Below are 25949 nucleotides of genomic sequence, written 5' to 3' on the forward strand. Positions count from 1 at the left end.
ATCAGATCTGATATGAACATGGGGGGAGGGGTGCGGAAGTCTGTGTCACATGATGCCCCTCCCCCGGGCGCACCTCTGTAATACTGAATGACCCTCCGACCCCTCGCAGGACAACCCCATTAAAATGAACTCCTCTGTCACACTGATGGGTCACCGCACGCCCCCCCCGCCCCTCCCCTCCCCCGCCCCCCATACGCCTCCTAGGGAATATATTACAATTCTGTCATAAAAATACTTTCCTGACAAAAGAGAAGAAAAAAAAATCCTCCCCCGAAAGAATCCGACAAGACGATAAAAAACTGAAGGAAACTGAAGCGGCCGCGGGGGAGGGGCGGCCCAGGATTTTTTGGTTACAGTTTTTTGTTTTTTCTATAAAACTATTCTGTAAGATCTGAGGATACAAAAGAAAGAAAAGAAACGTCCAAGAGGCAGCGAAACGTCCCCAGAGCCGGCGCAGACCAGGCCGCAGCGACACTCACTCATTCAGCGCCAGAATTATGTCGTCCTCAAGGTCCGAGTTGTCAGAGCTGTCAGCTGGGGAAGAGAGAGAAGTCAGCGGAGCAGCGGCGCCATCACTGAGAATATACAGCCTATCCATATACTAGAGAGCGGTGACATCACTGAGAATACAGCCTATCCATATACTAGAGAGCGGTGACATCACTGAGAATACAGCCTATCCGTATACTAGAGAGCGGTGACATCACTGAGAATACAGCCTATGTATATACTAGAGAGCAGTGACATCACTGAGAATATACAGCCTATCCGTATACTAGAGAGCGGTGACATCACTGAGAATATACAGCCTATCCGTATACTAGAGAGCGGTGACATCACTGAGAATATACAGCCTATCCGTATACTAGAGAGCGGTGACATCACTGAGAATACAGCCTATCCATATACTAGAGAGCGGTGACATCACTGAGAATACAGCCTATCCGTATACTAGAGAGCGGTGACATCACTGAGAATACAGCCTATCCGTATACTAGAGAGCTGTGACATCACTGAGAATACAGCCTATCCATATACTAGAGAGCGGTGACATCACTGAGAATACAGCCTATCCGTATACTAGAGAGCTGTGACATCACTGAGAATACAGCCTATCCGTATACTAGAGAGCGGTGACATCACTGAGAATACAGCCTATCCATATACTAGAGAGCAGTGACATCACTGAGAATACAGCCTATCCGTATACTAGAGAGCGGTGACATCACTGAGAATATACAGCCTATCCGTATACTAGAGAGCGGTGACATCACTGAGAATACAGCCTATCCGTATACTAGAGAGCGGTGACATCACTGAGAATACAGCCTATCCGTATACTAGAGAGCGGTGACATCACTGAGAATATACAGCCTATCCGTATACTAGAGAGCGGTGACATCACTGAGAATACAGCCTATCCGTATACTAGAGAGCAGCGGTGACATCACTGAGAATATACAGCCTATCCGTATACTAGAGAGCAGCGGTGACATCACTGAGAATACAGCCTATCCGTATACTAGAGAGCAGCGGTGACATCACTGAGAATACAGCCTATCCGTATACTAGAGAGCGGTGACATCACTGAGAATATACAGCCTATCCGTATACTAGAGAGCGGTGACATCACTGAGAATATACAGCCTATCCGTATACTAGAGAGCAGCGGTGACATCACTGAGAATACAGCCTATCCATATACTAGAGAGCGGTGACATCACTGAGAATATACAGCCTATCCGTATACTAGAGAGCGGTGACATCACTGAGAATATACAGCCTATCCGTATACTAGAGAGCGGTGACATCACTGAGAATATACAGCCTATCCATATACTAGAGAGCGGTGACATCACTGAGAATATACAGCCTATCCGTATACTAGAGAGCAGTGACATCACTGAGAATATACAGCCTATCCGTATACTAGAGAGCAGTGACATCACTGAGAATACAGCCTATCCGTATACTAGAGAGCGGTGACATCACTGAGAATACAGCCTATCCGTATACTAGAGAGCAGCGGTGACATCACTGAGAATACAGCCTATCCGTATACTAGAGAGCAGCGGTGACATCACTGAGAATACAGCCTATCCGTATACTAGAGAGCGGTGACATCACTGAGAATACAGCCTATCCGTATACTAGAGAGCAGCGGTGACATCACTGAGAATATACAGCCTATCCGTATACTAGAGAGCAGCGGTGACATCACTGAGAATACAGCCTATCCGTATACTAGAGAGCAGCGGTGACATCACTGAGAATATACAGCCTATCCGTATACTAGAGAGCAGCGGTGACATCACTGAGAATACAGCCTATCCGTATACTAGAGAGCGGTGACATCACTGAGAATACAGCCTATCCGTATACTAGAGAGCAGTGACATCACTGAGAATACAGCCTATCCGTATACTAGAGAGCGGTGACATCACAGCCTATCTATATACCAGACAGCACATTCACTACTCACAGTCTCCCAGTATCATCTCTACTTCGGGGTCAATGTCAGAGTCTTCATCATGGCCGTCCTCATCTCCATCTTCGCCATCGTCTTCTTCATCTTCCAGCAAATTAGCAAGTTCTTCATCATCAGAGGGGGAGAAGTCGTTCTCTCCATCCTCTCCCGCTTGCTCGCCGGCCTCCTCCTCTTCCTCCAGCTCAGCATCCAGCAGGGGCCCGAGGTCATCAGAGTCGTCGTCGTCATCATCATCCTCTTCATCTTCTTGTTCTTCCTCTTCCTGAAGGTTAAAACCCAGAGTCAGAAACTTTCAGAGATGAAAAGTGAAGCCTCCGATCCCCGATCCCCTCCCCCGAGCACGCGACCTGATCATCCTCCTCATCTTCATCCTCGGCCAGCCGCTGTCTCCCCACCTCGTAAAGCCGGCACACTGTGTCCATGTTCAGAGAGTCCATCGTTCCCTGGTTCTGGGAGTAAAAGGGGTTAATGAATACAGGAAAGGAGGAGGAGGAGGGAATCAGAGGAGACCCCGGACCCAGCGCCCACCGACCTCAATGACCGCCAGGTAACAGTCCTTCGTGTCTGTGCACAGGTCAAAGATGTTCCGCTTCACATCAATGGTGGCTGAAGAGGCCAAAAGAGACGTTAGAGACTTTCTGGGGATGTCCGGCTCCTGCCGGCGCGCTCACCTCTCGGACTCCTGTCCCCGCCCTCCCCCCTCTCCGCTGCCCAATCAGAGGATTTTATAGCCCTGGGTTGGAAGGCTTCTACCCCGGTCTCCTGGTGATGTGGGCGCCGCTGATCTGTCCGCAGATGAGACCGAACTAGAAGACTTCAGCCCTGGACAGATCTGAAAACCTCAAACACAGCACAGCCGCGTCCACACAGATCCTGAGCACTGACTACATAGAGGTCCTTCAGGGTCCTGCCATCTATTCCCCGACATCACCGGACGCCATGGCGGATGTCAGACTAACTGCACTGGACACAGGGACACCAGCGCTGATGTGAACAGAACCCAAGTAGCAGATTCTACTGAAAGAAGATTTTACCCCCTAAAGACAAAACGATGTAGAAAAGGAAATCAGAAGGAAAAGAGACAAGTGTGTAAGATCCGGGGTACAAGGACCCACCAGGGGGCAGGAAGGGGAACTACTGGGACGCCCTCTAGTGGTAGGTACTAATCTGCAAGTGACGCAGATCCATCATGGGGGCCGCCAGAGGGTGACGTCCGGAGAGGAGCGGCGCGCTGTCACTCACCGATGGGCTTGTAATCTGTGGCATTAAAGGTGCGGAAAGAGGAACCAAAAGGACTCTTCATCCTCTCCTCCAGGAGGTCGTCCTCATCGTCAGCCTGGAGCATGGCTGCCGGAAGACAGAGGAGGAGATCGTGTTATTATAGGACGAGGAAAGCAAGAGGAGAAGACTGCCCGGTCGCCACCGCACCGCACACCCACCTCCATACATCACCGTCCCAGTGTTATTGAAGACGACGCGGCACTGGTCCAGGTCCGGCACAGTGTGGAGCAGGTGGAAGGTGCGCAGGTCCCACTGACAGGAAGGTTAAGGAGAGGAACAAACTCCAGGACAGAAAATATACAGAATTATAAGAAGAGCGTCGTATAGGGGGGGGGGGGGAGGTCTGTGGTCACCAGTCAGGAGCAGGCTCTGCCAGCAGAAGGAACGCTCACTTAATATCCAGAGGCAGAAAACCCGTCCTGACCAAAGCAGCGGCCATATTCACTGACAGCAAGCAGAGATAATGGCAGCACCAAGTACACCAGAAAGCGGCAGAACGTTACATCACCTCTATGGGGGGCCTCCGCCCGGCGTATACACCTTAGTATACAATGATGGAGGATACAATCTCGGTGTTGACAATGACCTCCAGACCATTCGGATGGAAGACCCCACTAATGTTCATGTTGAACTTGTCAAACTTGTGGATGGCTTGAGCGGAGCGCACGTCCCAGAGGACCCCGTCATTCAGCACCAGGTCGTCGGTGGGGTTGAAGGTGGCGCAGTTGCGCTTGTAGTTATTGGCCAGATCTGGGTTGTATAATGTCAGCAGCTTCTGTCCTGTCTGGATGTCGTAAATCTGCAGGATAAGGAGAAGACGGATCAGTCCTAGGCCTGAGATACCTACAGGTGCCAGGCCCAGGAGCGGCGACCTCACGCGAGTATTTAGCTTCACACTGGGTCATGTTCTGTCACTTTCTAACAAAGCCCAAGCACCAATATGTCTACCACAAACTTTACAGATCCAACAGCTGAGGGTTTGTTACAGCTGTTTCCAGGCCAGACAATCACGTGACACCTTAGGCCTGTGCTTGGTGGAAACGATCATCAGAACTTAGAGATTTAGGCAGAGAGGAAGACCCAGGTTGGATACAAGAGAGCAAACCCTCAGCTGTGACGGTGAATGTGGCGATGGCAGAGCGGCAGTGTAAGTCGCCATTATTACTCACATGAGCGACGTCTTCCTTCGTGCCGATGACGCGGTCCTGGGACAGTTTACTGAACTCCACATAATGATCCTCCGTGAATGAATGCCTGAGAATACAAGAGGACACGGGTGAGGCGCGGGGCAGGCGGCCGGAAGAAGAGCGACCTGTCTGTCCGCTCACACTCACTTCATGTCAAACACGGACTTCATTCCCCACAACGCCGACAGCGGCTGACTCCACGTGGCGGCCGTAAGAAGGAGCGATCCGTCCTGAGGAAACAGAAGAATTGTGTAACTCGGGGTGAAGCCGAAGAGAGGAGATCTGGTAACTGGGGACAACGGCGCCCCGGCAGCAGGTACGTACCCGCGACGGCTCCAGGTGGGTTATGGCAGAGTTGTGGCAATTGTAGCTGGCCTCCTCCTGACCGCTGAACACATTATACAGCTTGAGCTGCCCCGTACACGTGCCCAACATCAGGAAACGCTCCCGAGCCGAGAACGCACAACAGGTGAAGCCGCTCTCATCCTCATTGGCTTCTCGGAAAACAGAGATTGGGCGGAACCTGCAGCAGAGAGGACAATGGTGTGAACACTGGCAAGTCACCCTATAAGAGCACGGCATCTGGTCCTATAGGGGTCTCACCTGCCGAATATAAGGTGCCTGTCAAAGCAGCCCCCATCCACTCCCCCATATTTTGGAAAGGCGGCACGGCGAGTCAATCGTGAAGTGCAATTGGTTGGTGCCTGTCTGCGCTGCTTGGGCTCTGGACACTGGTGGGGATTGAAAAGCGAAAAGGGAGGGCAAATGGCAACAGGGTTCTTACAGCGGGCGTGCTGCTCCCTTAGGTATTCCGTCATGATACTGTCCAGTGTGGGCGGGGAAGGCACGTGCCGCTCTAGCTGCTTTCGGATGGCAGGGCTCTGGCTGTAGGCCCCGTGGTCAGACTTTTGTCTCAGGATACGCGATTTCTTTCCATTGCAGGGTGACTGGCGTTCTCGTACAAAACAGATACGGCCAATTATAGGGGAACCTGTAGAGGGAGGGGCAGGAGATGACAACTGAGGGGGCAACTGACTGCGAGCAGGTGGGTGAGTGCACATAGAGCTGGTAGACAGGCGGGCAGGTATACGGGGTGTCCGTGGCAGGGCCACAGGTGAAGAGGTAGCTGGCGGCTGAGCGGCGGCTGCTGGCAGGAAGGACGCCGAGTGAGAGGCGGCAGTCATGGGCAGGTCGGCCTCGCGAGTCAAAGCGGTGGCCGTTTCCTGCAGACCCTTGGAAATAAGATGGTTACGGATTAATAGCAGAAGTTCCTTCTCTGGGAAGGAGATACGAGACTGCGCCACCACATCTGCTTTCTGCAGCCGCGCCAATGACACGTCACTGCCCATCAGCAGAGGTTTCCCCGACACCCGTTCAATGAGCTCTGCTGCAAACTTGCAGAATCGGACGTGCTCGCTGCGCTTGTCTTGGAGGATCGGCTCCTTCATGAGTTGCTGGATTTGACCGCTGCTGAATAAGGGAAGCTTGCTGATGATCTGCCGCACAGACGTGCTACGACTGAGACCCACCAGCGCTTTGCAGGACAAGGCTCGGATCTGGTCGGCATCTGTTATGGGCATCTTCACCGACAGCAGGGACAGAAGCACTTTGATGCCGTTATTAGACTGAACCACGTTCCACATCTTGGCCAACGTTGGCTCCCCGCTCCCTCCACGTCCGTGTGACTGAAAGCTCTGAGACATCGGTGTGCGCCTCCGCGGGGTCCCAGAGACGTACTTACAGATGCTGGAGATGCGGGTCTCTGGCGCACAGACGCAGTTTATGATGATCTGTAAAGCAGATTTCTGGATCTCGGCATCGTGAGTAAAAAACTCTCCCTCAGCCACACCCAAGACGATGCTCATCCCTGAGGAAAATGAAAGGAGGCGATGAAGATGGCTGGAGGAATTCCTACAAGACTAAGGACAAGACTATCACGGCGTCTCCTCTTACCTACAGTGGAGACTGTGGAGCCGGCCTCATCCAAGACGTCCACAGACTCAGACAGCTGCAGCTGAATTTTGGGAACCACTGTCAGGATGGCGAGGACGTCCAAAGCGTAGCGAACGGTGTCATTTCTGTGAGGAGTGACGGAGACGTTCCAGTACAAGTCGTGACAATACAAGCAACAATGGCACTAGAAATGGTGAAAGGTCTGGAGAGCGGCTGAGCCGTCACATCTACAGGCCCGGAGGAATCATGAAGGGGCATCATAGCTCCTTTGGCCTCATGACTCTTAGTTCTTGGGCTCAGACCTCCAAACCTCGAGTCCCATTCTAATGTTCTACCAAACCTTGATCCTAACCTTGCATAATACGTCTTCCAGCTGCAGGCGATTGAGATGAGCTGCAGGAGCAGCTGTACACAGGAGAGTTTAAGGAAAACCTCTGCAGGCTCCCAGTACAGCTGAGAAGGGCCAAAGGCGATCAGATACTCCATCATCTCCACAATCTGCTCCCTGGTGTATGTGCAGGCCTGAGGGGGGAAACTGAGACGCTTAGACACCCAGCCGCAACGCTAAGACAAGTGTCTAATATACCAATGACTACTTATACAGAGCCAAGACATGATGTGCGCACCTTGTAAGGAGGCGGCGGGTGGATGGGCAGGCCGCCTTCCGTGCGCTGCAGCGACTGTTTGACTTGTTCCACCTTAATGGCGAGATGAGCTTCAAAGTATCTGCGCAGCGCCATGCACGTATGTTTCCCTGTTTGGCGACTTGCAAATATCTCATCATCACTCAGCAGAGCTCCCTGATCTTCAAGGTTCAGGATCTCCAAAGTGCTGATCTGTACAGAGAAAACACAGAACATCTACAGCTCAAACAGAACCCACTATCACTACACAGCAGGGGGCGCTCCACTAAAGCTGGTGCAGCCGCCTGGACGCTCAGGGCTGTACCAAACACAATGCATCCCAGCCCCGGCCTCTCTTACAAGGTTAACCAGCCGCCGCAGTCCGTCTTGGTTGTCAAACAGCTCCAGAACAGCTCGGAAGGAGAAGCAGATGGAGAAAAACATGGTGGCATGGCAGCAGCCGGACGCGTGGGAGCACTCCATGAGCCACAGCGTGTAGCTCACCACATCCGCCAGCACCTTGTGTGGATGCATACAGACCTAGAAACAGAGCAGAGGCGGTGAGAATCCAGACAGTGAGCACCACAAGTCCCAGGATGGCGGCGATGCATTATAGATCAGGACATGATGTGGACTATAGAGGAGAGTCCAGAATATGGGGCAGGGATACGGTGGGCCAGGATTCAGGACGGTCAGTAACTTTCTAGTAGATTTAATGCCACAATTCCTCCAGGACCACCGGCAGGGAATGGGAGCAGAGACGGAGACCCGCCCTGACCACGTCCAGCTGACACCGGAGAAGAGTTTGTCGCATTACAGGGGCTTCAAAGAATTCAGAGATGCGCCTCCTCCAGGGCGCAACACTCACCCGCTCCATGGCGTCCTGATTATAGGACAAGTAGTACAGACACATGGATACCCCAGTAGCTGCCATGGAAGGACGCGGGATCTCCAGCAGTTTCTGCACGCCGCCATGAGCCACAAACTCTGCAGCAAACTTGTTGTGAAGGAGAAGAGAAGCCAAGTGCTGTGCAAAGAGAAGAAGGATAAGACCTCCGAACACAACGGGGGAGACCAAGACAGACTGATCAACGACCAGCATTCAGAACTTACCTTCAGCGCCTCGAAGGTGAGGAGGACGTCATTGGTTCGCTTCAGGTCAATGTAATACATCATGAGCTCTCGGGATCCCATCTGCATGAATATCGGGAGCAGCTGGAGGCGACACAAGACAATGACATCATACACCCTGCAAGATGGAGACTGTCCCAGGACCCAGGTTATGTCTCCGCACCCCCCTCCTCACAGGGGAGAAGGAGGAAGAGGAGTGAGCGACTGAGAATACGGAGAGACGATCGCCAGGACAGGTCACTAACAGCAGATTGGAAGGGGTCTGAGTCCAGGACTGGCAGCGCTCGGTGCACAGAGGAGGGCGCTGTACACAGTTACCACCCATCTGCTCTCATTAGGACTGAGCTGTAATAATCCGGTACAGCCAGAAGTCAGACCCCCGCCGATCAGCTACTGGTGACCCGCTCTATAGCCAGCCATACCACCACAGTACACCACCAGGTACCCAAATAAATCCTGCAGGGACAGATCTGGGATTCTACACTCTGATAACAGCAGCCCCTCACCTCCTGGTACTCTCCGAGGGGTGTGAGGTATTGTAGGATCAGCCGCTGCTCGATGGCGGCCGTCAGGGGGAACAAGCTGTAGTTGGTGCCAATAACCCAGACAGACATCTCCGACCAGCTGCTGTTAGACAGTTCACTCGGCGCTCGCTCAGACTCTGCAAAGCTCAGTTTCTGTTTCACTTTGCGGTGAGTCTCCATGTCCGGCTTTGTTCTCCGCGGTGGCCCGGTGCCATCAGAATTAACCAAGACCCCAAGACCAGGAGAAGCCTCTGCCTGGAAAGAGAGGTCAATGGTTTCCGGCTTTGGTCTTGTATCAAGAGAATTCTCTCCGTAGTCCATGTCCACGGCCTCTTCATCCAGTGGTAGGAGGGGCTCACCCAGGGGCTTACGAGGGCTCGGACGCTTGTTATCCTGCTTGTTACAGGACTCCTTGGACTGAAGTTCACGAAGTCTGCGCAGAACAAGTGCGACCTGCCAAGAACGTACACAGGGTGGTAAACAGTGACTGCACCAGCAGAATAGTGAGCGCAGCTCTGGAGTATAATACAGGATAAGTAATGTAATGTATGTACACAGTGACTGTACCAGCAGAATAGTGAGCGCAGCTCTGGAGTATAATACAGGATAAGTAATGTAATGTATGTACACAGTGACTGCACCAGCAGAATAGTGAGCGCAGCTCTGGAGTATAATACAGGATAAGTAATGTAATGTATGTACACAGTGACTGTACAGCAGAATAGTGAGCGCAGCTCTGGAGTATAATACAGGATAAGTAATGTAATGTATGTACACAGTGACTGTACCGGCAGAATAGTGAGCGCAGCTCTGGAGAATAATACAGGATAAGTAATGTAATGTATGTACACAGTGACTGTACCAGCAGAATAGTGAGCGCAGCTCTGGAGTATAATACAGGATAAGTAATGTAATGTATGTACACAGTGACTGTACCGGCAGAATAGTGAGCGCAGCTCTGGAGTATAATACAGGATAAGTAATGTAATGTATGTACACAGTGACTGTACCAGCAGAATAGTGAGCGCAGCTCTGGAGTATAATACAGGATAAGTAATGTAATGTATGTACACAGTGACTGTACCAGCAGAATAGTGAGCGCAGCTCTGGAGTATAATACAGGATAAGTAATGTAATGTATGTACACAGTGACTGCACCAGCAGAATAGTGAGCGCAGCTCTGGAGTATAATACAGGAGAAGTAATGTAATGTATGTACACAGTGACTGCACCAGCAGAATAGTGAGCGCAGCTCTGGAGTATAATACAGGATAAGTAATGTAATGTATGTACACAGTGACTGTACCAGCAGAATAGTGAGCGCAGCTCTGGAGTATAATACAGGATAAGTAATGTAATGTATGTACACAGTGACTGTACCAGCAGAATAGTGAGCGCAGCTCTGGAGTATAATACAGGATAAGTAATGTAATGTATGTACACAGTGACTGCACCAGCAGAATAGTGAGCGCAGCTCTGGAGTATAATACAGGATAAGTAATGTAATGTATGTACACAGTGACTGCACCAGCAGAATAGTGAGCGCAGCTCTGGAGTATAATACAGGAGAAGTAATGTAATGTATGTACACAGTGACTGCACCAGCAGAATAGTGAGCGCAGCTCTGGAGTATAATACAGGAGAAGTAATGTAATGTATGTACACAGTGACTGTACCAGCAGAATAGTGAGCGCAGCTCTGGAGTATAATACAGGATAAGTAATGTATGTACACAGTGACTGTACCAGCAGAATAGTGAGCGCAGCTCTGGAGTATAATACAGGATAAGTCATGTAATGTATGTACACAGTGACTATACCAGCAGAATAGTGAGCGCAGCTCTGGAGTATAATACAGGAGAAGTAATGTAATGTATATACACAGTGACTGCACCAGCAGAATAGTGAGCGCAGCTCTGGAGTATAATACAGGATAAGTAATGTAATGTATGTACACAGTGACTGTACCAGCAGAATAGTGAGCGCAGCTCTGGGGTATAATACAGGAGAAGTAATGTAATGTATGTACACAGTGACTGCACCAGCAGAATAGTGAGCACAGCTCTGGAGTATAATACAGGATAAGTAATGTAATGTATGTACACAGTGACTATACCAGCAGAATAGTGAGCGCAGCTCTGGGGTATAATACAGGATAAGTAATGTAATGTATGTACACAGTGACTGCACCAGCAGAATAGTGAGCGCAGCTCTGGGGTATAATACAGGATAAGTAATGTAATGTATGTACACAGTGACTGCACCAGCAGAATAGTGAGCGTAGCTCTGGAGTATAATACAGGATAAGTAATGTAATGTATGTACACAGTGACTATACCAGCAGAATAGTGAGCGCAGCTCTGGGGTATAATACAGGATAAGTAATGTAATGTATGTACACAGTGACTGCACCAGCAGAATAGTGAGCGCAGCTCTGGGGTATAATACAGGATAAGTAATGTAATGTATGTACACAGTGACTATACCAGCAGAATAGTGAGCGCAGCTCTGGAGTATAATACAGGATAAGTAATGTACGCTCACCATCTGCGAGTTCTCATCACGATAATTTGCAGCAATATCTTGGTTCTCCATGGCTCCCCCCAGCAATCCGATGGCGTAGGTTCGGAGGGGCTGCTCGGCTTCCCGTGCCCACTTGAATAGGTTTTCCACAATTCCTTCCTAATAATGCAACAAAGTGACTGTAATGATCTTTCATACAAGGATTTCTCTCGCTATAAGGCAGTAGATGAGGCGGTTTCTATTAGTGAACACTGAGGAGATCTGATGGGTTTGTAGTTTGTGTTTGCAAAATCAATAGAAATAAATCAGGGAAGAGATTTGGAAAATCCAGAATGGGAGAGAAAGCACAAACCTTCTCCTGGAACACAACGGCGGTCTCAAGACCTGGCATTATGTCCAGTAATAGTCGGCAGGCGGCTGTGTTAAGTGGAGGCTCGCGGCTTGTCATGACGTAAGCATTAACCAGCTGGTGGGAAAGGACGATATATATCAGAGTAACACAGAGGATCCATCCCCTCCCCCTCCTCCCACTCACAGGGACAGACAGACTTACAGCATTCATGAAGTCGTCGTTCTTGAAAAGAATACGCAGAAGATGTCCCAGCATGCACTCAGGGTTTGCTCGACCTGGGAAAAGTAAAATGTGTTAAGACAAACGAACTCCATGTATTACTCAGCTATGGTGGGTCGGCCTGACCAAGTCATGTCACACTGCATACACTGACCTGGGTGTCTGTCATCAAAGGGGTCCGGGTCACCCTTACGATATTCTTCTGTCTCCTTCTCAATCAGTTCTGACATCCTGGGGATAAAACACTCAAATTACACGTCTGACCCCGACTCCAAACATCAACAATAAAGGAAAATCTCTAGCTAGGATTTATATTACACCCACAAGTTCACTTACAGCTCCTTATGGTTCTCTCACCTGGTTAATATGGGAACCATGTCCTGCCCACCGCCATGTCCTGTCTCCCACTGCTCCAACAGGGAGGTCAGCTCTGCTTTGGAGTCAATGTGAGTCCCAGTGGAAGCCATGTCTGAAATAAGGAATATAAGAGTCAGGAAGAAATGGCTGATAACAGATAGTAATAGATTGTATTCTCCTGTCCTACAGTCGGCCTCTCCTCTACTGACATGGCTGATAACAGATAGTAATAGATTGTATTCCCCTGTCCTACAGTCGGCCTCTCCTCTCCTGACATGGCTGATAACAGATAGTAATAGATTGTATTCCCCTGTCCTACAGTCGGCCTCTCCTCTCCTGACATGGCTGATAACAGATAGTAATAGATTGTATTCTCCTGTCCTACAGTCGGCCTCTCCTCTCCTGACATGGCTGATAACAGATAGTAATAGATTGTATTCCCCTGTCCTACAGTCGGCCTCTCCTCTCCTGACATGGCTGATAACAGATAGTAATAGATTGTATTCCCCTGTCCTACAGTCGGCCTCTCCTCTCCTGACATGGCTGATAACTGATAGTAATAGATTGTATTCCCCTGTCCTACAGTCGGCCTCTCCTCTCCTGACATGGCTGATAACAGATGGTAATAGATTGTATTCCCCTGTCCTACAGTCGGCCTCTCCCCTCCTGACATGGCTGATAACAGATAGTAATAGATTGTATTCCCCTGTCCTACAGTCGGCCTCCCCTCTCCTAACATGGCTGATAACAGATAGTAATAGATTGTATTCCCCTGTCCTACAGTCGGCCTCTCCTGACATGGCTGATAACAGATAGTAATAGATTGTATTCCCCTGTCCTACAGTCGGCCTCTCCTGACATGGCTGATAACAGATAGTAATAGATTGTATTCCCCTGTCCTACAGTCGGCCTCTCCTCTCCTGACATGGCTGATAACAGATAGTAATAGATTGTATTCCCCTGTCCTACAGTCGGCCTCTCCTCTCCTGACATGGCTGATAACAGATAGTAATAGATTGTATTCCCCTGTCCTACAGTCGGCCTCTCCTCTCCTGACATGGCTGATAACAGATAGTAATAGATTGTATTCCCCTGTCCTACAGTCGGCCTCTCCTGACATGGCTGATAACAGATAGTAATAGATTGTATTCCCCTGTCCTACAGTCGGCCTCTCCTCTCCTGACATGGCTGATAACAGATAGTAATAGATTGTATTCTCCTGTCCTACAGTCGGCCTCTCCTCTCCTGACATGGCTGATAACAGATAGTAATAGATTGTATTCTCCTGTCCTACAGTCGGCCTCTCCTCTCCTGACATGGCTGATAACAGATAGTAATAGATTGTATTCTCCTGTCCTACAGTCGGCCTCTCCTCTCCTGGCTGATAACAGATAGTAATAGATTGTATTCTCCTGTCCTACAGTCGGCCTCTCCTCTCCTGGCTGATAACAGATAGTAATAGATTGTATTCTCCTGTCCTACAGTCGGCCTCCCCTCTCCTGACATGGCTGATAACAGATAGTAATAGATTGTATTCCCCTGTCCTACAGTCGGCCTCCCCTCTCCTGACATGGCTGATAACAGATAGTAATAGATTGTATTCTCCTGTCCTACAGTCGGCCTCTCCTCTCCTGGCTGATAACAGATAGTAATAGATTGTATTCCCCTGTCTTACAGTCGGCCTCTCCTCTCCTGACATGGCTGATAACAGATAGTAATAGATTGTATTCCCTTGTCCTACAGTCGGCCTCTCCTCTCCTGGCTGATAACAGATAGTAATAGATTGTATTCCCCTGTCTTACAGTCGGCCTCTCCTCTCCTGACATGGCTGATAACCGATAGTAATAGATTGTATTCCCCTGTCCTACAGTCGGCCTCTCCTCTCCTGACATGGCTGATAACAGATAGTAATAGATTGTATTCCCCTGTCCTACAGTCGGCCTCCCCTCTCCTGACATGGCTGATAACAGATAGTAATAGATTGTATTCCCCTGTCCTGCAGTCGGCCTCTCCTCTCCTGACATGGCTGATAACAGATAGTAATAGATTGTATTCCCCTGTCCTACAGTCGGCCTCTCCTGACATGGCTGATAACAGATAGTAATAGATTGTATTCCCCAGTCCTACAGTCGGCCTCTCCCCTCTCCTGACATGGCTGATAACAGATAGTAATAGATTGTATTCTCCTGTCCTACAGTCGGCCTCTCCTCTCCTGACATGGCTGATAACAGATAGTAATAGATTGTATTCCCCTGTCCTACAGTCGGCCTCTCCTGACATGGCTGATAACAGATAGTAATAGATTGTATTCCCCTGTCCTACAGTCGGCCTCTCCTCTCCTGACATGGCTGATAACGGATAGTAATAGATTGTATTCCCCTGTCTCTTCTGTACTATCACAGTCTCTCTCAGGAGCCGTCTCTTCTGTACTATCACAGTCTCTCTCAGGTGCCGTGTCTTCTGTACGATCACAGTCTCTCTCGGGAGCCGTCTCTTCTGTACTATCACAGTCTCCCCCTCAGGAGCCGTCTCTTCTGTACTATCACAGTCTCTCTCAGGAGCAGTCTCTTCCGTACTATCACAGTCTCTCTCAGGAGCCGTCTCTTCTGTACTATCACAGTCTCTCTCAGGAGCAGTCTCTTCTGTACTATCACAGTCTCTCTCAGGAGCCGTCTCTTCTGTACTATCACAGTCTCTCTCAGGAGCCGTCTCTTCTGTACTATCACAGTCTCTCTCCCTCAGGAGCCGTCTCTTCTATACTATCACAGTCTCTCTCAGGGGCCGTCTCTTCTGTACTATCACAGTCTCTCTCAGGGGCAGTCTCTTCTGTACTATCACAGTCTCTCTCTCTCAGGAGCCGTCTCTTCTGTACTATCACAGTCTCTCTCAGGAGCCGTCTCTTCTGTACTATCACAGTCTCTCTCAGGAGCCGTATCTTCTGTACTATCACAGTCTCCCCCTCAGGAGCCGTCTCTTCTGTACTATCACAGTCTCTCTCAGGAGCCGTCTCTTCTGTACTATCACAGTCTCTCTCAGGAGCCGTCTCTTCAGTACTATCACAGTCTCTCCCCCTCAGGAGCCATCTCTTCTATACTATCACAGTCTCTCCCCCTCAGGAGCCGTCTCTTCTGTACTATCAAAGTCTCTCTCAGGTGCAGTCTCTTCTGTACTATCACAGTCTCTCTCAGGGGCCGTCTCTTCTGTACTCTCACAGTCTCTCTCAGGTGCAGTCTCTTCTGTACCCTCAGTCTCTCTCAGGTGCAGTCTCTTCTGTACTATCACAGTCTCTCTCAGGTGCAGTCTCTTCTGTACTATCACAGTCTCTCTCTCAGGGGCCGTCTCTTCTGTACTATCACAGTCTCTCTCTCAGGGGCCGTCTCTTCTGTACTATCACAGTCTCTCAGGGGCCGTCTCTTCTGTACTATCACAGTCTCTCAGGGGCCGTCTCTTCTGTACTATCACAGTCTCTCTCAGGAGCCGTCTCTTCTGTACTATCACAGTCTCTCTCAGGGGCCGTCTCTTCTGTACTCTCACAGTCTCTCTCAGGTGCAGTCTCTTCTGTACTATCACAGTCTCTCTCAGGTGCAGTCTCTTCTGTACTATCACAGTCTCTCTCTCAGGAACCGTCTCTTCTGTACTATCACAGTCTCTCTCAGGAGCAGTCTCTTCTGTACTATCACAGTCTCTCTCAGGAGCCGTCTCTTCTGTACTATCACAGTCTCTCTCAGGTGCCGTCTCTTCTGTACTATCACAGTCTCTCTCAGGTGCCGTCTCTTCTGTACTATCACAGTCGCTCTCAGGTGCCGTCTCTTCTGTACTATCACAGTCTCTCTCAGGAGCCGTCTCTTCTGTACTATCACAGTCTCTCTCAGGTGCCGTCTCTTCTGTACTATCACAGTCTCTCTCAGGTGCCGTCTCTTCTGTACTATCACAGTCTCTCTCAGGGGCCGTCTCTTCTGTACTATCACAGCCTCTCTCAGGTGCAGTCTCTTCTGTACTATCACAGTCTCTCTCAGGAGCCGTCTCTTCTGTACTATCACAGTCTCTCTCAGGGGCCGTCTCTTCTGTACTATCACAGTCTCTCTCAGGTGCCGTCTCTTCTGTACTATCACGGTCTCCCCCTCAGGAGCCGTCTCTTCTGTACTATCACAGTCTCTCTCAGGAGCCGTCTCTTCTATACTATCACAGTCTCTCTCAGGGGCCGTGTCTTCTGTACTATCACAGTCTCTCCCTCAGGAGCCGTGTCTTCTGTACTATCACAGTCTCTCTCAGGAGCCGTCTCTTCTGTACTATCACAGTCTCTCTCAGGTGCAGTCTCTTCTGTACTATCACAGTCTCTCTCAGGTGCTGTCTCTTCTGTACTATCACAGTCTCTCTCAGGTGCTGTCTCTTCTGTACTATCACAGTCTCTCTCAGGAGCCGTCTCTTCTGTACTATCACAGTCTCTCTCCCTCAGGAGCCGTCTCTTCTATACTATCACAGTCTCTCTCAGGGGCCGTCTCTTCTGTACTATCACAGTCTCTCAGGGGCCGTCTCTTCTGTACTATCACAGTCTCTCAGGTGCAGTCTCTTCTGTACTATCACAGTCTCTCTCAGGAGCCGTCTCTTCTGTACTATCACAGTCTCTCTCCCTCAGGAGCCGTCTCTTCTATACTATCACAGTCTCTCTCAGGAGCCATCTCTTCTGTACTATCACAGTCTCTCTCCCTCAGGAGCCGTCTCTTCTATACTATCACAGTCTCTCTCAGGGGCCGTCTCTTCTGTACTATCACAGTCTCTCAGGGGCCGTCTCTTCTGTACTATCACAGTCTCTCTCAGGTGCAGTCTCTTCTGTACTATCACAGTCTCTCTCAGGAGCCGTCTCTTCTGTACTATCACAGTCTCTCTCAGGTGCAGTCTCTTCTGTACTATCACAGTCTCTCTCAGGTGCAGTCTCTTCTGTACTATCACAGTCTCTCTCAGGAGCCGTCTCTTCTGTACTATCACAGTCTCTCTCCCTCAGGAGCCGTCTCTTCTATACTATCACAGTCTCTCTCAGGGGCCGTCTCTTCTGTAATATCACAGTCTCTCTCAGGGGCAGTCTCTTCTGTACTATCACAGTCTCTCTCTCTCAGGGGCAGTCTCTTCTGTACTATCACAGTCTCTCTCAGGAGCCGTCTCTTCTGTACTATCACAGTCACTCTCTCAGGGGCCGTCTCTTCTGTACTATCACAGTCTCTCTCTCAGGAGCCGTCTCTTCTGTACTATCACAGTCTCTCTCAGGAGCCGTCTCTTCTGTACTATCACAGTCTCTCTCAGGAGCCGTCTTCTGTACTATCACAGTCTCTCTCAGGTGCCGTCTCTTCTGTACTATCACAGTCTCTCTCAGGTGCCGTCTCTTCTGTACTATCACGGTTTCCCCCTCAGGAGCCGTCTCTTCTGTACTATCACAGTCTCTCTCAGGAGCCGTCTCTTCTATACTATCACAGTCTCTCTCAGGGGCCGTGTCTTCTGTACTATCACAGTCTCTCCCTCAGGAGCCGTGTCTTCTGTACTATCACAGTCTCTCTCAGGAGCCGTCTCTTCTGTACTATCACAGTCTCTCTCAGGTGCAGTCTCTTCTGTACTATCACAGTCTCTCTCAGGTGCAGTCTCTTCTGTACTATCACAGTCTCTCTCAGGAGCCGTCTCTTCTGTACTATCACAGTCTCTCTCCCTCAGGAGCCGTCTCTTCTATACTATCACAGTCTCTCTCAGGGGCCGTCTCTTCTGTAATATCACAGTCTCTCTCAGGGGCAGTCTCTTCTGTACTATCACAGTCTCTCTCTCTCAGGGGCAGTCTCTTCTGTACTATCACAGTCTCTCTCAGGAGCCATCTCTTCTGTACTATCACAGTCACTCTCTCAGGGGCCGTCTCTTCTGTACTATCACAGTCTCTCTCAGGGGCAGTCTCTTCTGTACTATCACAGTCTCTCCCTCAGGAGCCGTCTCTTCTGTACTATCACAGTCTCTCTCAGGAGCCGTCTCTTCTGTACGATCACAGTCTCTCTCAGGAGCCGTCTCTTCTGTACTATCACAGTCTCTCTCAGGTGCTGTCTCTTCTGTACTATCACAGTCTCTCTCAGGAGCCGTCTCTTCTGTACGATCACAGTCTCTCTCAGGAGCCGTCTCTTCTGTACGATCACAGTCTCTCTCAGGAGCCGTCTCTTCTGTACTATCACAGTCTCTCTCAGGAGCCGTCTCTTCTGTACTATCACAGTCTCTCTCAGGAGCAGTCTCTTCTGTAATGTCACAATCTCTCTCAGGAGCCGTCTCTTCTGTACTGTCACAGTCTCTCTCAGGTGCCGTCTCTTCTGTACTATCACAGTCTCTCTCAGGAGCCGTCTCTTCTGTACTATCACAGTCTCTCTCAGGTGCCGTGTCTTCTGTACTATCACAGTCTCTCTCAGGTGCCGTGTCTTCTGTACTATCACAGTCTCTCTCAGGGGCCGTGTCTTCTGTACTATCACAGTCTCTCTCAGGAGCCGTCTCTTCTGTACTATCACAGTATCTCTCAGGTGCAGTCTCTTCTGTACTATCACAGTCTCTCTCAGGTGCTGTCTCTTCTGTACTATCACAGTCTCTCTCAGGTGCAGTCTCTTCTGTACTATCACAGTCTCTCTCAGGTGCAGTCTCTTCTGTACTATCACAGTCTCTCCCTCAGGAGCCGTCTCTTCTGTACTATCACAGTCTCTCTCAGGAGCCGTCTCTTCTGTACAATCACAGTCTCTCTAAGGAGCCGTCTCTTCTGTACTATCACAGTCTCTCTCAGGAGCCGTCTCTTCTGTACTATCACAGTCTCTCTCAGGAGCCGTCTCTTCTGTACTATCACAGTCTCTCTCAGGAGCCGTCTCTTCTGTACTATCACAGTCTCTCTCAGGAGCCGTCTCTTCTGTACTATCACAGTCTCTCTCAGGAGCCGTCTCTTCTGTACTATCACAGTCTCTCTCAGGAGCCGTCTCTTCTGTACTATCACAGTCTCTCTCTCTCAGGGGCAGTCTCTTCTGTACTATCACAGTCTCTCTCAGGAACCGTCTCTTCTGTACTATCACAGTCTCTCTCTCTCAGGGGCAGTCTCTTCTGTACTATCACAGTCTCTCTCAGGAGCCGTCTCTTCTATACTATCACAGTCTCTCTCAGGGGCCGTGTCTTCTGTACTATCACAGTCTCTCCCTCAGGAGCCGTGTCTTCTGTACTATCACAGTCTCTCTCAGGAGCCGTCTCTTCTGTACTATCACAGTCTCTCTCAGGTGCAGTCTCTTCTGTACTATCACAGTCTCTCTCAGGTGCAGTCTCTTCTGTACTATCACAGTCTCTCTCCCTCAGGAGCCGTCTCTTCTATACTATCACAGTCTCTCTCAGGGGCCGTCTCTTCTGTAATATCACAGTCTCTCTCAGGGGCCGTCTCTTCTGTAATATCACAGTCTCTCTCAGGGGCAGTCTCTTCTGTACTATCACAGTCTCTCTCTCTCAGGGGCAGTCTCTTCTGTACTATCACAGTCTCTCTCAGGAGCCGTCTCTTCTGTACTATCACAGTCACTCTCTCAGGGGCCGTCTCTTCTGTACTATCACAGTCTCTCTCAGGGGCAGTCTCTTCTGTACTATCACAGTCTCTCCCTCAGGAGCCGTCTCTTCTGTACTATCACAGTCTCTCTCAGGAGCCGTCTCTTCTGTACGATCACAGTCTCTCTCAGGAGCCGTCTCTTCTGTACTATCACAGTCTCTCTCAGGTGCCGTCTCTTCTGTACTATCACAGTCTCTCTCAGGAGCCGTCTCTTCTGTACGATCACAGTCTCTCTCAGGAGCCGTCTCTTCTGTACGATCACAGTCTCTCTCAGGAGCCGTCTCTTCTGTACGATCACAGTCTCTCTCAGGAGCCGTCTCTTCTGTACTATCACAGTCTCTCTCAAGAGCCGTCTCTTCTGTACTATCACAGTCTCTCTCAGGAGCCGTCTCTTCTGTACTATCACAGTCTCTCTCAGGAGCAGTCTCTTCTGTAATGTCACAATCTCTCTCAGGAGCCGTCTCTTCTGTACTGTCACAGTCTCTCTCAGGTGCCGTCTCTTCTGTACTATCACAGTCTCTCTCAGGAGCCGTCTCTTCTGTACTATCACAGTCTCTCTCAGGTGCCGTGTCTTCTGTACTATCACAGTCTCTCTCAGGTGCCGTGTCTTCTGTACTATCACAGTCTCTCTCAGGGGCCGTGTCTTCTGTACTATCACAGTCTCTCTCAGGAGCCGTCTCTTCTGTACTATCACAGTATCTCTCAGGTGCAGTCTCTTCTGTACTATCACAGTCTCTCTCAGGTGCTGTCTCTTCTGTACTATCACAGTCTCTCTCAGGTGCAGTCTCTTCTGTACTATCACAGTCTCTCTCAGGTGCAGTCTCTTCTGTACTATCACAGTCTCTCCCTCAGGAGCCGTCTCTTCTGTACTATCACAGTCTCTCTCAGGAGCCGTCTCTTCTGTACAATCACAGTCTCTCTAAGGAGCCGTCTCTTCTGTACTATCACAGTCTCTCTCAGGAGCCGTCTCTTCTGTACTATCACAGTCTCTCTCAGGAGCCGTCTCTTCTGTACTATCACAGTCTCTCTCAGGAGCCGTCTCTTCTGTACTATCACAGTCTCTCTCAGGAGCCGTCTCTTCTGTACTATCACAGTCTCTCTCAGGAGCCGTCTCTTCTGTACTATCACAGTCTCTCTCAGGAGCCGTCTCTTCTGTACTATCACAGTCTCTCTCTCTCAGGGGCAGTCTCTTCTGTACTATCACAGTCTCTCTCAGGAACCGTCTCTTCTGTACTATCACAGTCTCTCTCTCTTAGGGGCAGTCTCTTCTGTACTATCACAGTCTCTCTCAGGAGCCATCTCTTCTGTACCATCACAGTCTCTCTCAGGAGCCGTCTCTTCTGTACTATCACAGTCTCTCTCAGGGGCCGTCTCTTCTGTACTATCACAGTCTCTCTCAGGGGCCGTCTCTTCTGTACTATCACAGTCTCTCTCAGGGGCTGTCTCTTCTGTACTATCACAGTCTCTCTCAGGTGCAGTCTCTTCTGTACTATCACAGTCTCTCTCAGGTGCAGTCTCTTCTGTACTATCACAGTCTCTCTCTCAGGGGCCGTCTCTTCTGTACTATCAGTGTCTCTCAGGGGCCGTCTCTTCTGTACTATCACACAGAAGAGACGGCTCCTGAGAGAGACTGTGATAGTACAGAAGAGACTGCCCCTGAGAGAGAGAGACTGTGATAGTACAGAAGAGACGGCTCCTGAGAGAGACTGTGATAGTACAGAGGAGACTGCCCCTGAGAGAGAGAGACTGTGATAGTACAGAAGAGACGGCTCCTGAGAGAGACTGTGATAGTACAGAAGAGACGGCTCCTGAGAGAGACTGGGATAGTACAGAAGAGACTGCCCCTGAGAGAGAGAGACTGTGATAGCACAGAAGAGACTGCCCCTGAGAGAGGCTGTGATAGTACAGAAGAGACGGCCCCTGAGAGAGACTGTGATAGTATAGAAGAGACGGCTCCTGAGAGAGACTGTGATAGTACAGAAGAGACTGCACCTGAGAGAGACTGTGATAGTACAGAAGAGACTGCACCTGAGAGAGACTGTGATAGTACACAAGAGACAGCACCTGAGAGAGACTGTGATAGTATAGAAGAGACGGCTCCTGAGAGAGACTGTGATAGTACAGAAGAGACTGCTCCTGAGAGAGACTGTGATAGTACAGAAGAGACGGCTCCTGAGAGAGAGACTGTGATACTACAGAAGAGACTGCACCTGAGAGAGACTGTGATAGTACAGAAGAGACTGCACCTGAGAGAGACTGTGAGAGTACAGAAGAGACGGCCCCTGAGAGAGACTTTGATAGTACAGCTCTCAGGAGCAGTCTCTTCTGTACTATCACAGTCTCTCTCAGGGGCCGTCTCTTCTGTACTATCACAGTCTCTCTCAGGGGCCGTCTTCTGTACTCTCACAGTCTCTCTCAGGGGCAGTCTCTTCTGTACTATCACAGTCTCTCTCAGGAGCCGTCTCTTCTGTACTATCACAGTCTCTCTCAGGAGCTGTCTCTTCTGTACTGTCACAGTCTCTCTCAGGAGCCGTCTCTTCTGTACTATCACAGTCTCTCTCAGGAGCCGTCTCTTCTGTACTATCACAGTCTCTCTCAGGAGCCGTCTCTTCTGTACTATCACAGTCTCTCTCAGGTGCCGTCTCTTCTGTACTATCACAGTCTCTCCCAGGTGCCGTCTCTTCTGTACTATCACAGTCTCTCCCTCAGTGGCCGTCTCTTCTGTACTATCACAGTCTCTCTCAGGTGCCGTCTCTTCTGTACTATCACAGTCTCTCTCAGGTGCCGTCTCTTCTGTACTATCACAGTCTCTCTCAGGTGCCGTCTCTTCTGTACTATCACAGTCTCTCTCAGGAGCCGTCTCTTCTGTACTATCACAGTCTCTCTCAGGAGCCGTCTCTTCTGTACTATCACAGTCTCTCTCAGGAGCCGTCTCTTCTGTACTATCACAGTCTCTCTCAGGAGCCGTCTCTTCTGTACTATCACAGTCTCTCTCAGGAGCCGTCTCTTCTGTACTATCACAGTCTCTCTCATGAGCCGTCTCTTCTGTACTATCACAGTCTCTCTCATGAGCCGTCTCTTCTGTACTATCACAGTCACTCTCTCAGGAGCCGTCTCTTCTGTACCATCACAGTCTCTCCCCCTCAGGGGCCGTCTCTTCTGTACCGTCACAGTCTCTCTCTCTCAGGTGCAGTCTCTTCTGTACTATCACAGTCTCTCTCAGGAGCCGTCTCTTCTGTACTATCACAGTCTCTCTCAGGAGCCGTCTCTTCTGTACTATCACAGTCTCTCTCTGGAGCCGTCTCTTCTGTACTATCACAGTCTCTCTCTGGAGCCGTCTCTTCTGTACTATCACAGTCTCTCTCTGGAGCCGTCTCTTCTGTACTATCACAGTCTCTCTCAGGAGCCGTCTCTTCTGTACTATCACAGTCTCTCCCTCAGTGGCAGTCTCTTCTGTACTATCACAGTCTCTCCCTCAGTGGCAGTCTCTTCTGTACTATCACAGTCTCTCCCTCAGTGGCAGTCTCTTCTGTACTATCACAGTCTCTCCCTCAGTGGCAGTCTCTTCTGTACTATCACAGTCTCTCTCAGGAGCCGTCTCTTCTGTACTATCACAGTCTCTCTCTGGAGCCGTCTCTTCTGTACTATCACAGTCTCTCCCTCAGTGGCAGTCTCTTCTGTACTATCACAGTCTCTCTCAGGAGCCGTCTCTTCTGTACCGTCACAGTCGCTCTCCCTCTGCTCCCCCGTCCCTCCCACTCCCGGATGTCTCGGTCTGTCTCCCCCTCAGGCCTCCTCTCCAGCCCCGGCGTCTCTCACCTCTCGGCCTCCGTCTCTCACGCTCTCTCGGCTCTCGTGTCGCACGGTTCACACGTCACCGCTCTGCGCGCCTTATCTTTCCCTCCACAGACAGCCCGACCCTCAGCGCGCGCAGGATTGTGGGTAGTGTAGTCCTGCCGTGACGTAAGCAGGTGGGCGGGTCACTGGCTTTGTATTGGCTGGAGGGTTCTCTATATAATTCCATAGTGTGGCTGGCGGCGGGTCCGTGTGCGATACATGTGTGTGAGATAGGTGCGATCCTGGAGAGAAAACGTATAATACGGCCCTAACGTACCTCATGTCTGTCACCTGCAGCTCAGCCAATCAGCAGCCAGCGGCCTCCAGATAATTGGCTGTCAAGAGTCATCTCGGCCCCTGATTGGCTGGCAAGAGACATATCAACCCCTGATTGGCTGACAGGATTTTTGAGTCCTGTATTGACTGGCTGTGGTGTGAATGTGCTCGCTGTACAGCGGATGTCAGGCGTCTGCGCTCACTTACCCCATAACGCCGCCTTTTTCTGTGCACCAATTTACTGCGCGCGGTGTGAGCGTACAACATGTCCGTGTATGGCCACAAATCCTGAAGCAGCAGCATGGCAGGGATGGCCGGCCTGTCCCATTATTAGCGCTCCATCACACCCAGTGGTGAACCTAACCTCTCTGCTGCCTGAGGCGACGATCAAAAGCCACCGTGGACCCTTCACGCTCTATTATGCCTCACACCAATGAACTATTATTATACTTGGGGGTCTGACCCCTGTGGATAATAACCGGAGCCCAGGGGAGGTGAGGGGACATAATAATCACTGATACTCACCTCTCCGGGATCTGATGTTACTCCTAGCTGGCTTCGGGCCTATATGGTAATGTGTCAGATGTCATGTGATCTGGGATAATACCATACAGGCCCGAAGGCTTCTAGGAGTAACAGGCTATTACTACTAGCACAGGCTTCGGGCCTATATATCCCAGATCACATGACATCTGACACATTACCGTATAGGCCCGAAGCCTGCTAGAAGTAACATTGGATCCCGGAGAGGTGAGTAATAGTGTTTATTATGTTCCCTCACCTCCCTGGGGCTCCGATTATTATACTCCCCGAGTATAATAATAGCAGTAGTGGGATCGTGGCCTGGCCCAGGGTTGCACTGGTTCAGATAAAAAACAGTTAAAAAATAAAAAAAAATCACCCATGCTGCTGCCCCTCTCTGGTCCGCCGCCCGAGGCAGGCGCCTCACCTTGCCTCATTACAGGTGCGCCGCTGTTTACACCGTATTACACCAACACGATACAGTCGTCTGACAGCAAAAATTGTGATTCGTAACACTTACCGGCCAGCACATTGTCATGAAGCACCAACACACCTGCTGACCACCCCCTGCCCGCAGGGCGCACCTGCCCGCTCCCCGTACACAGGGCCATATATAGTGATCCTCTAGAAGTATACAGACTCTGTGCTGTATGTCTAGACACGTCTCAGCTCTCGAACACCGCCATACTGCGGGAGAGAAGTTATAGTGGGCCCATGTATCCAGAGCATCAGATCTCTCAGTAGTGCAGCCTCAGGCTTCAGGCCTAGAGCTATGGAGGTGATTCCCTTACGTCCCACCAGCAGCACAATGTGGAGGGCTATTTCTGCCTCGGTGTTCTGGTAGGACAGGCGGAAGTTTTAATTAACATAGAATATGCCTGACACAACCCTGTAAGAGGGGCAGAGACCTCCCCCCGTGTTTTATTCTGTCCTGTGTGGTGGGACAGGTGGAGGAGGCCTCTGTGTCCTCCTACTTTGGGGATCCGTCTCTTTTGTTCTTTGCTTCGGGTTTTCTTCTCCTGCTCTGCCATACTTACCGGCTTCTTTTCTGTCAGGTATAGGTGCCTGGGGTTTCCGGGCCTCCAGCAGTTGTGC

At 50.2% G+C, this 25949-nt stretch overlaps 1 protein-coding gene across 1 annotated transcript; it reads right to left on the reverse strand.

Annotated features, from left to right (window-relative positions):
- Nucleotides 1–202: 202 nt before the first annotated feature.
- Nucleotides 203–24115, reverse strand: DCAF1 (DDB1 and CUL4 associated factor 1). Its single transcript, XM_075287566.1, has 24 exons — nucleotides 24039–24115; nucleotides 12638–12749; nucleotides 12435–12511; nucleotides 12263–12336; nucleotides 12062–12175; nucleotides 11731–11868; nucleotides 9170–9640; nucleotides 8646–8747; nucleotides 8401–8559; nucleotides 7893–8072; nucleotides 7536–7745; nucleotides 7262–7431; nucleotides 6910–7034; nucleotides 5560–6823; nucleotides 5281–5479; nucleotides 5104–5186; nucleotides 4939–5023; nucleotides 4335–4568; nucleotides 3928–4021; nucleotides 3731–3835; nucleotides 3021–3094; nucleotides 2836–2937; nucleotides 2483–2750; nucleotides 203–534 (listed from the first exon to the last, which is right to left on the reverse strand). Exons 2-24 carry the CDS (start codon nucleotides 12745–12747, stop codon nucleotides 476–478), a joined length of 4497 nt encoding a protein of 1498 aa, XP_075143667.1. The 5' UTR covers nucleotides 12748–12749; nucleotides 24039–24115; the 3' UTR covers nucleotides 203–475.
- Nucleotides 24116–25949: the final 1834 nt, after the last annotated feature.

This window comes from Leptodactylus fuscus, chromosome 9 (genome assembly GCF_031893055.1).
Source record: "Leptodactylus fuscus isolate aLepFus1 chromosome 9, aLepFus1.hap2, whole genome shotgun sequence".
Taxonomy (NCBI): Eukaryota; Metazoa; Chordata; class Amphibia; order Anura; family Leptodactylidae; genus Leptodactylus; species Leptodactylus fuscus.

Coding starts and splice junctions, on each gene's coding strand:
- DCAF1 (XM_075287566.1), bottom strand. CDS start 12,747: ATGGCTTCCACTGGGACTCACATTGACTCCAAAGCAGAGCTGACCTCC. Junction 3,836..3,927: donor TGGGACGGTGATGTATGGAG/GTGGGTGTGCGG, acceptor GTCTTCCGGCAG/CCATGCTCCAGGCTGACGAT. Junction 2,751..2,835: donor AAGATGAGGAGGATGATCAG/GTCGCGTGCTCG, acceptor TTTAACCTTCAG/GAAGAGGAAGAACAAGAAGA.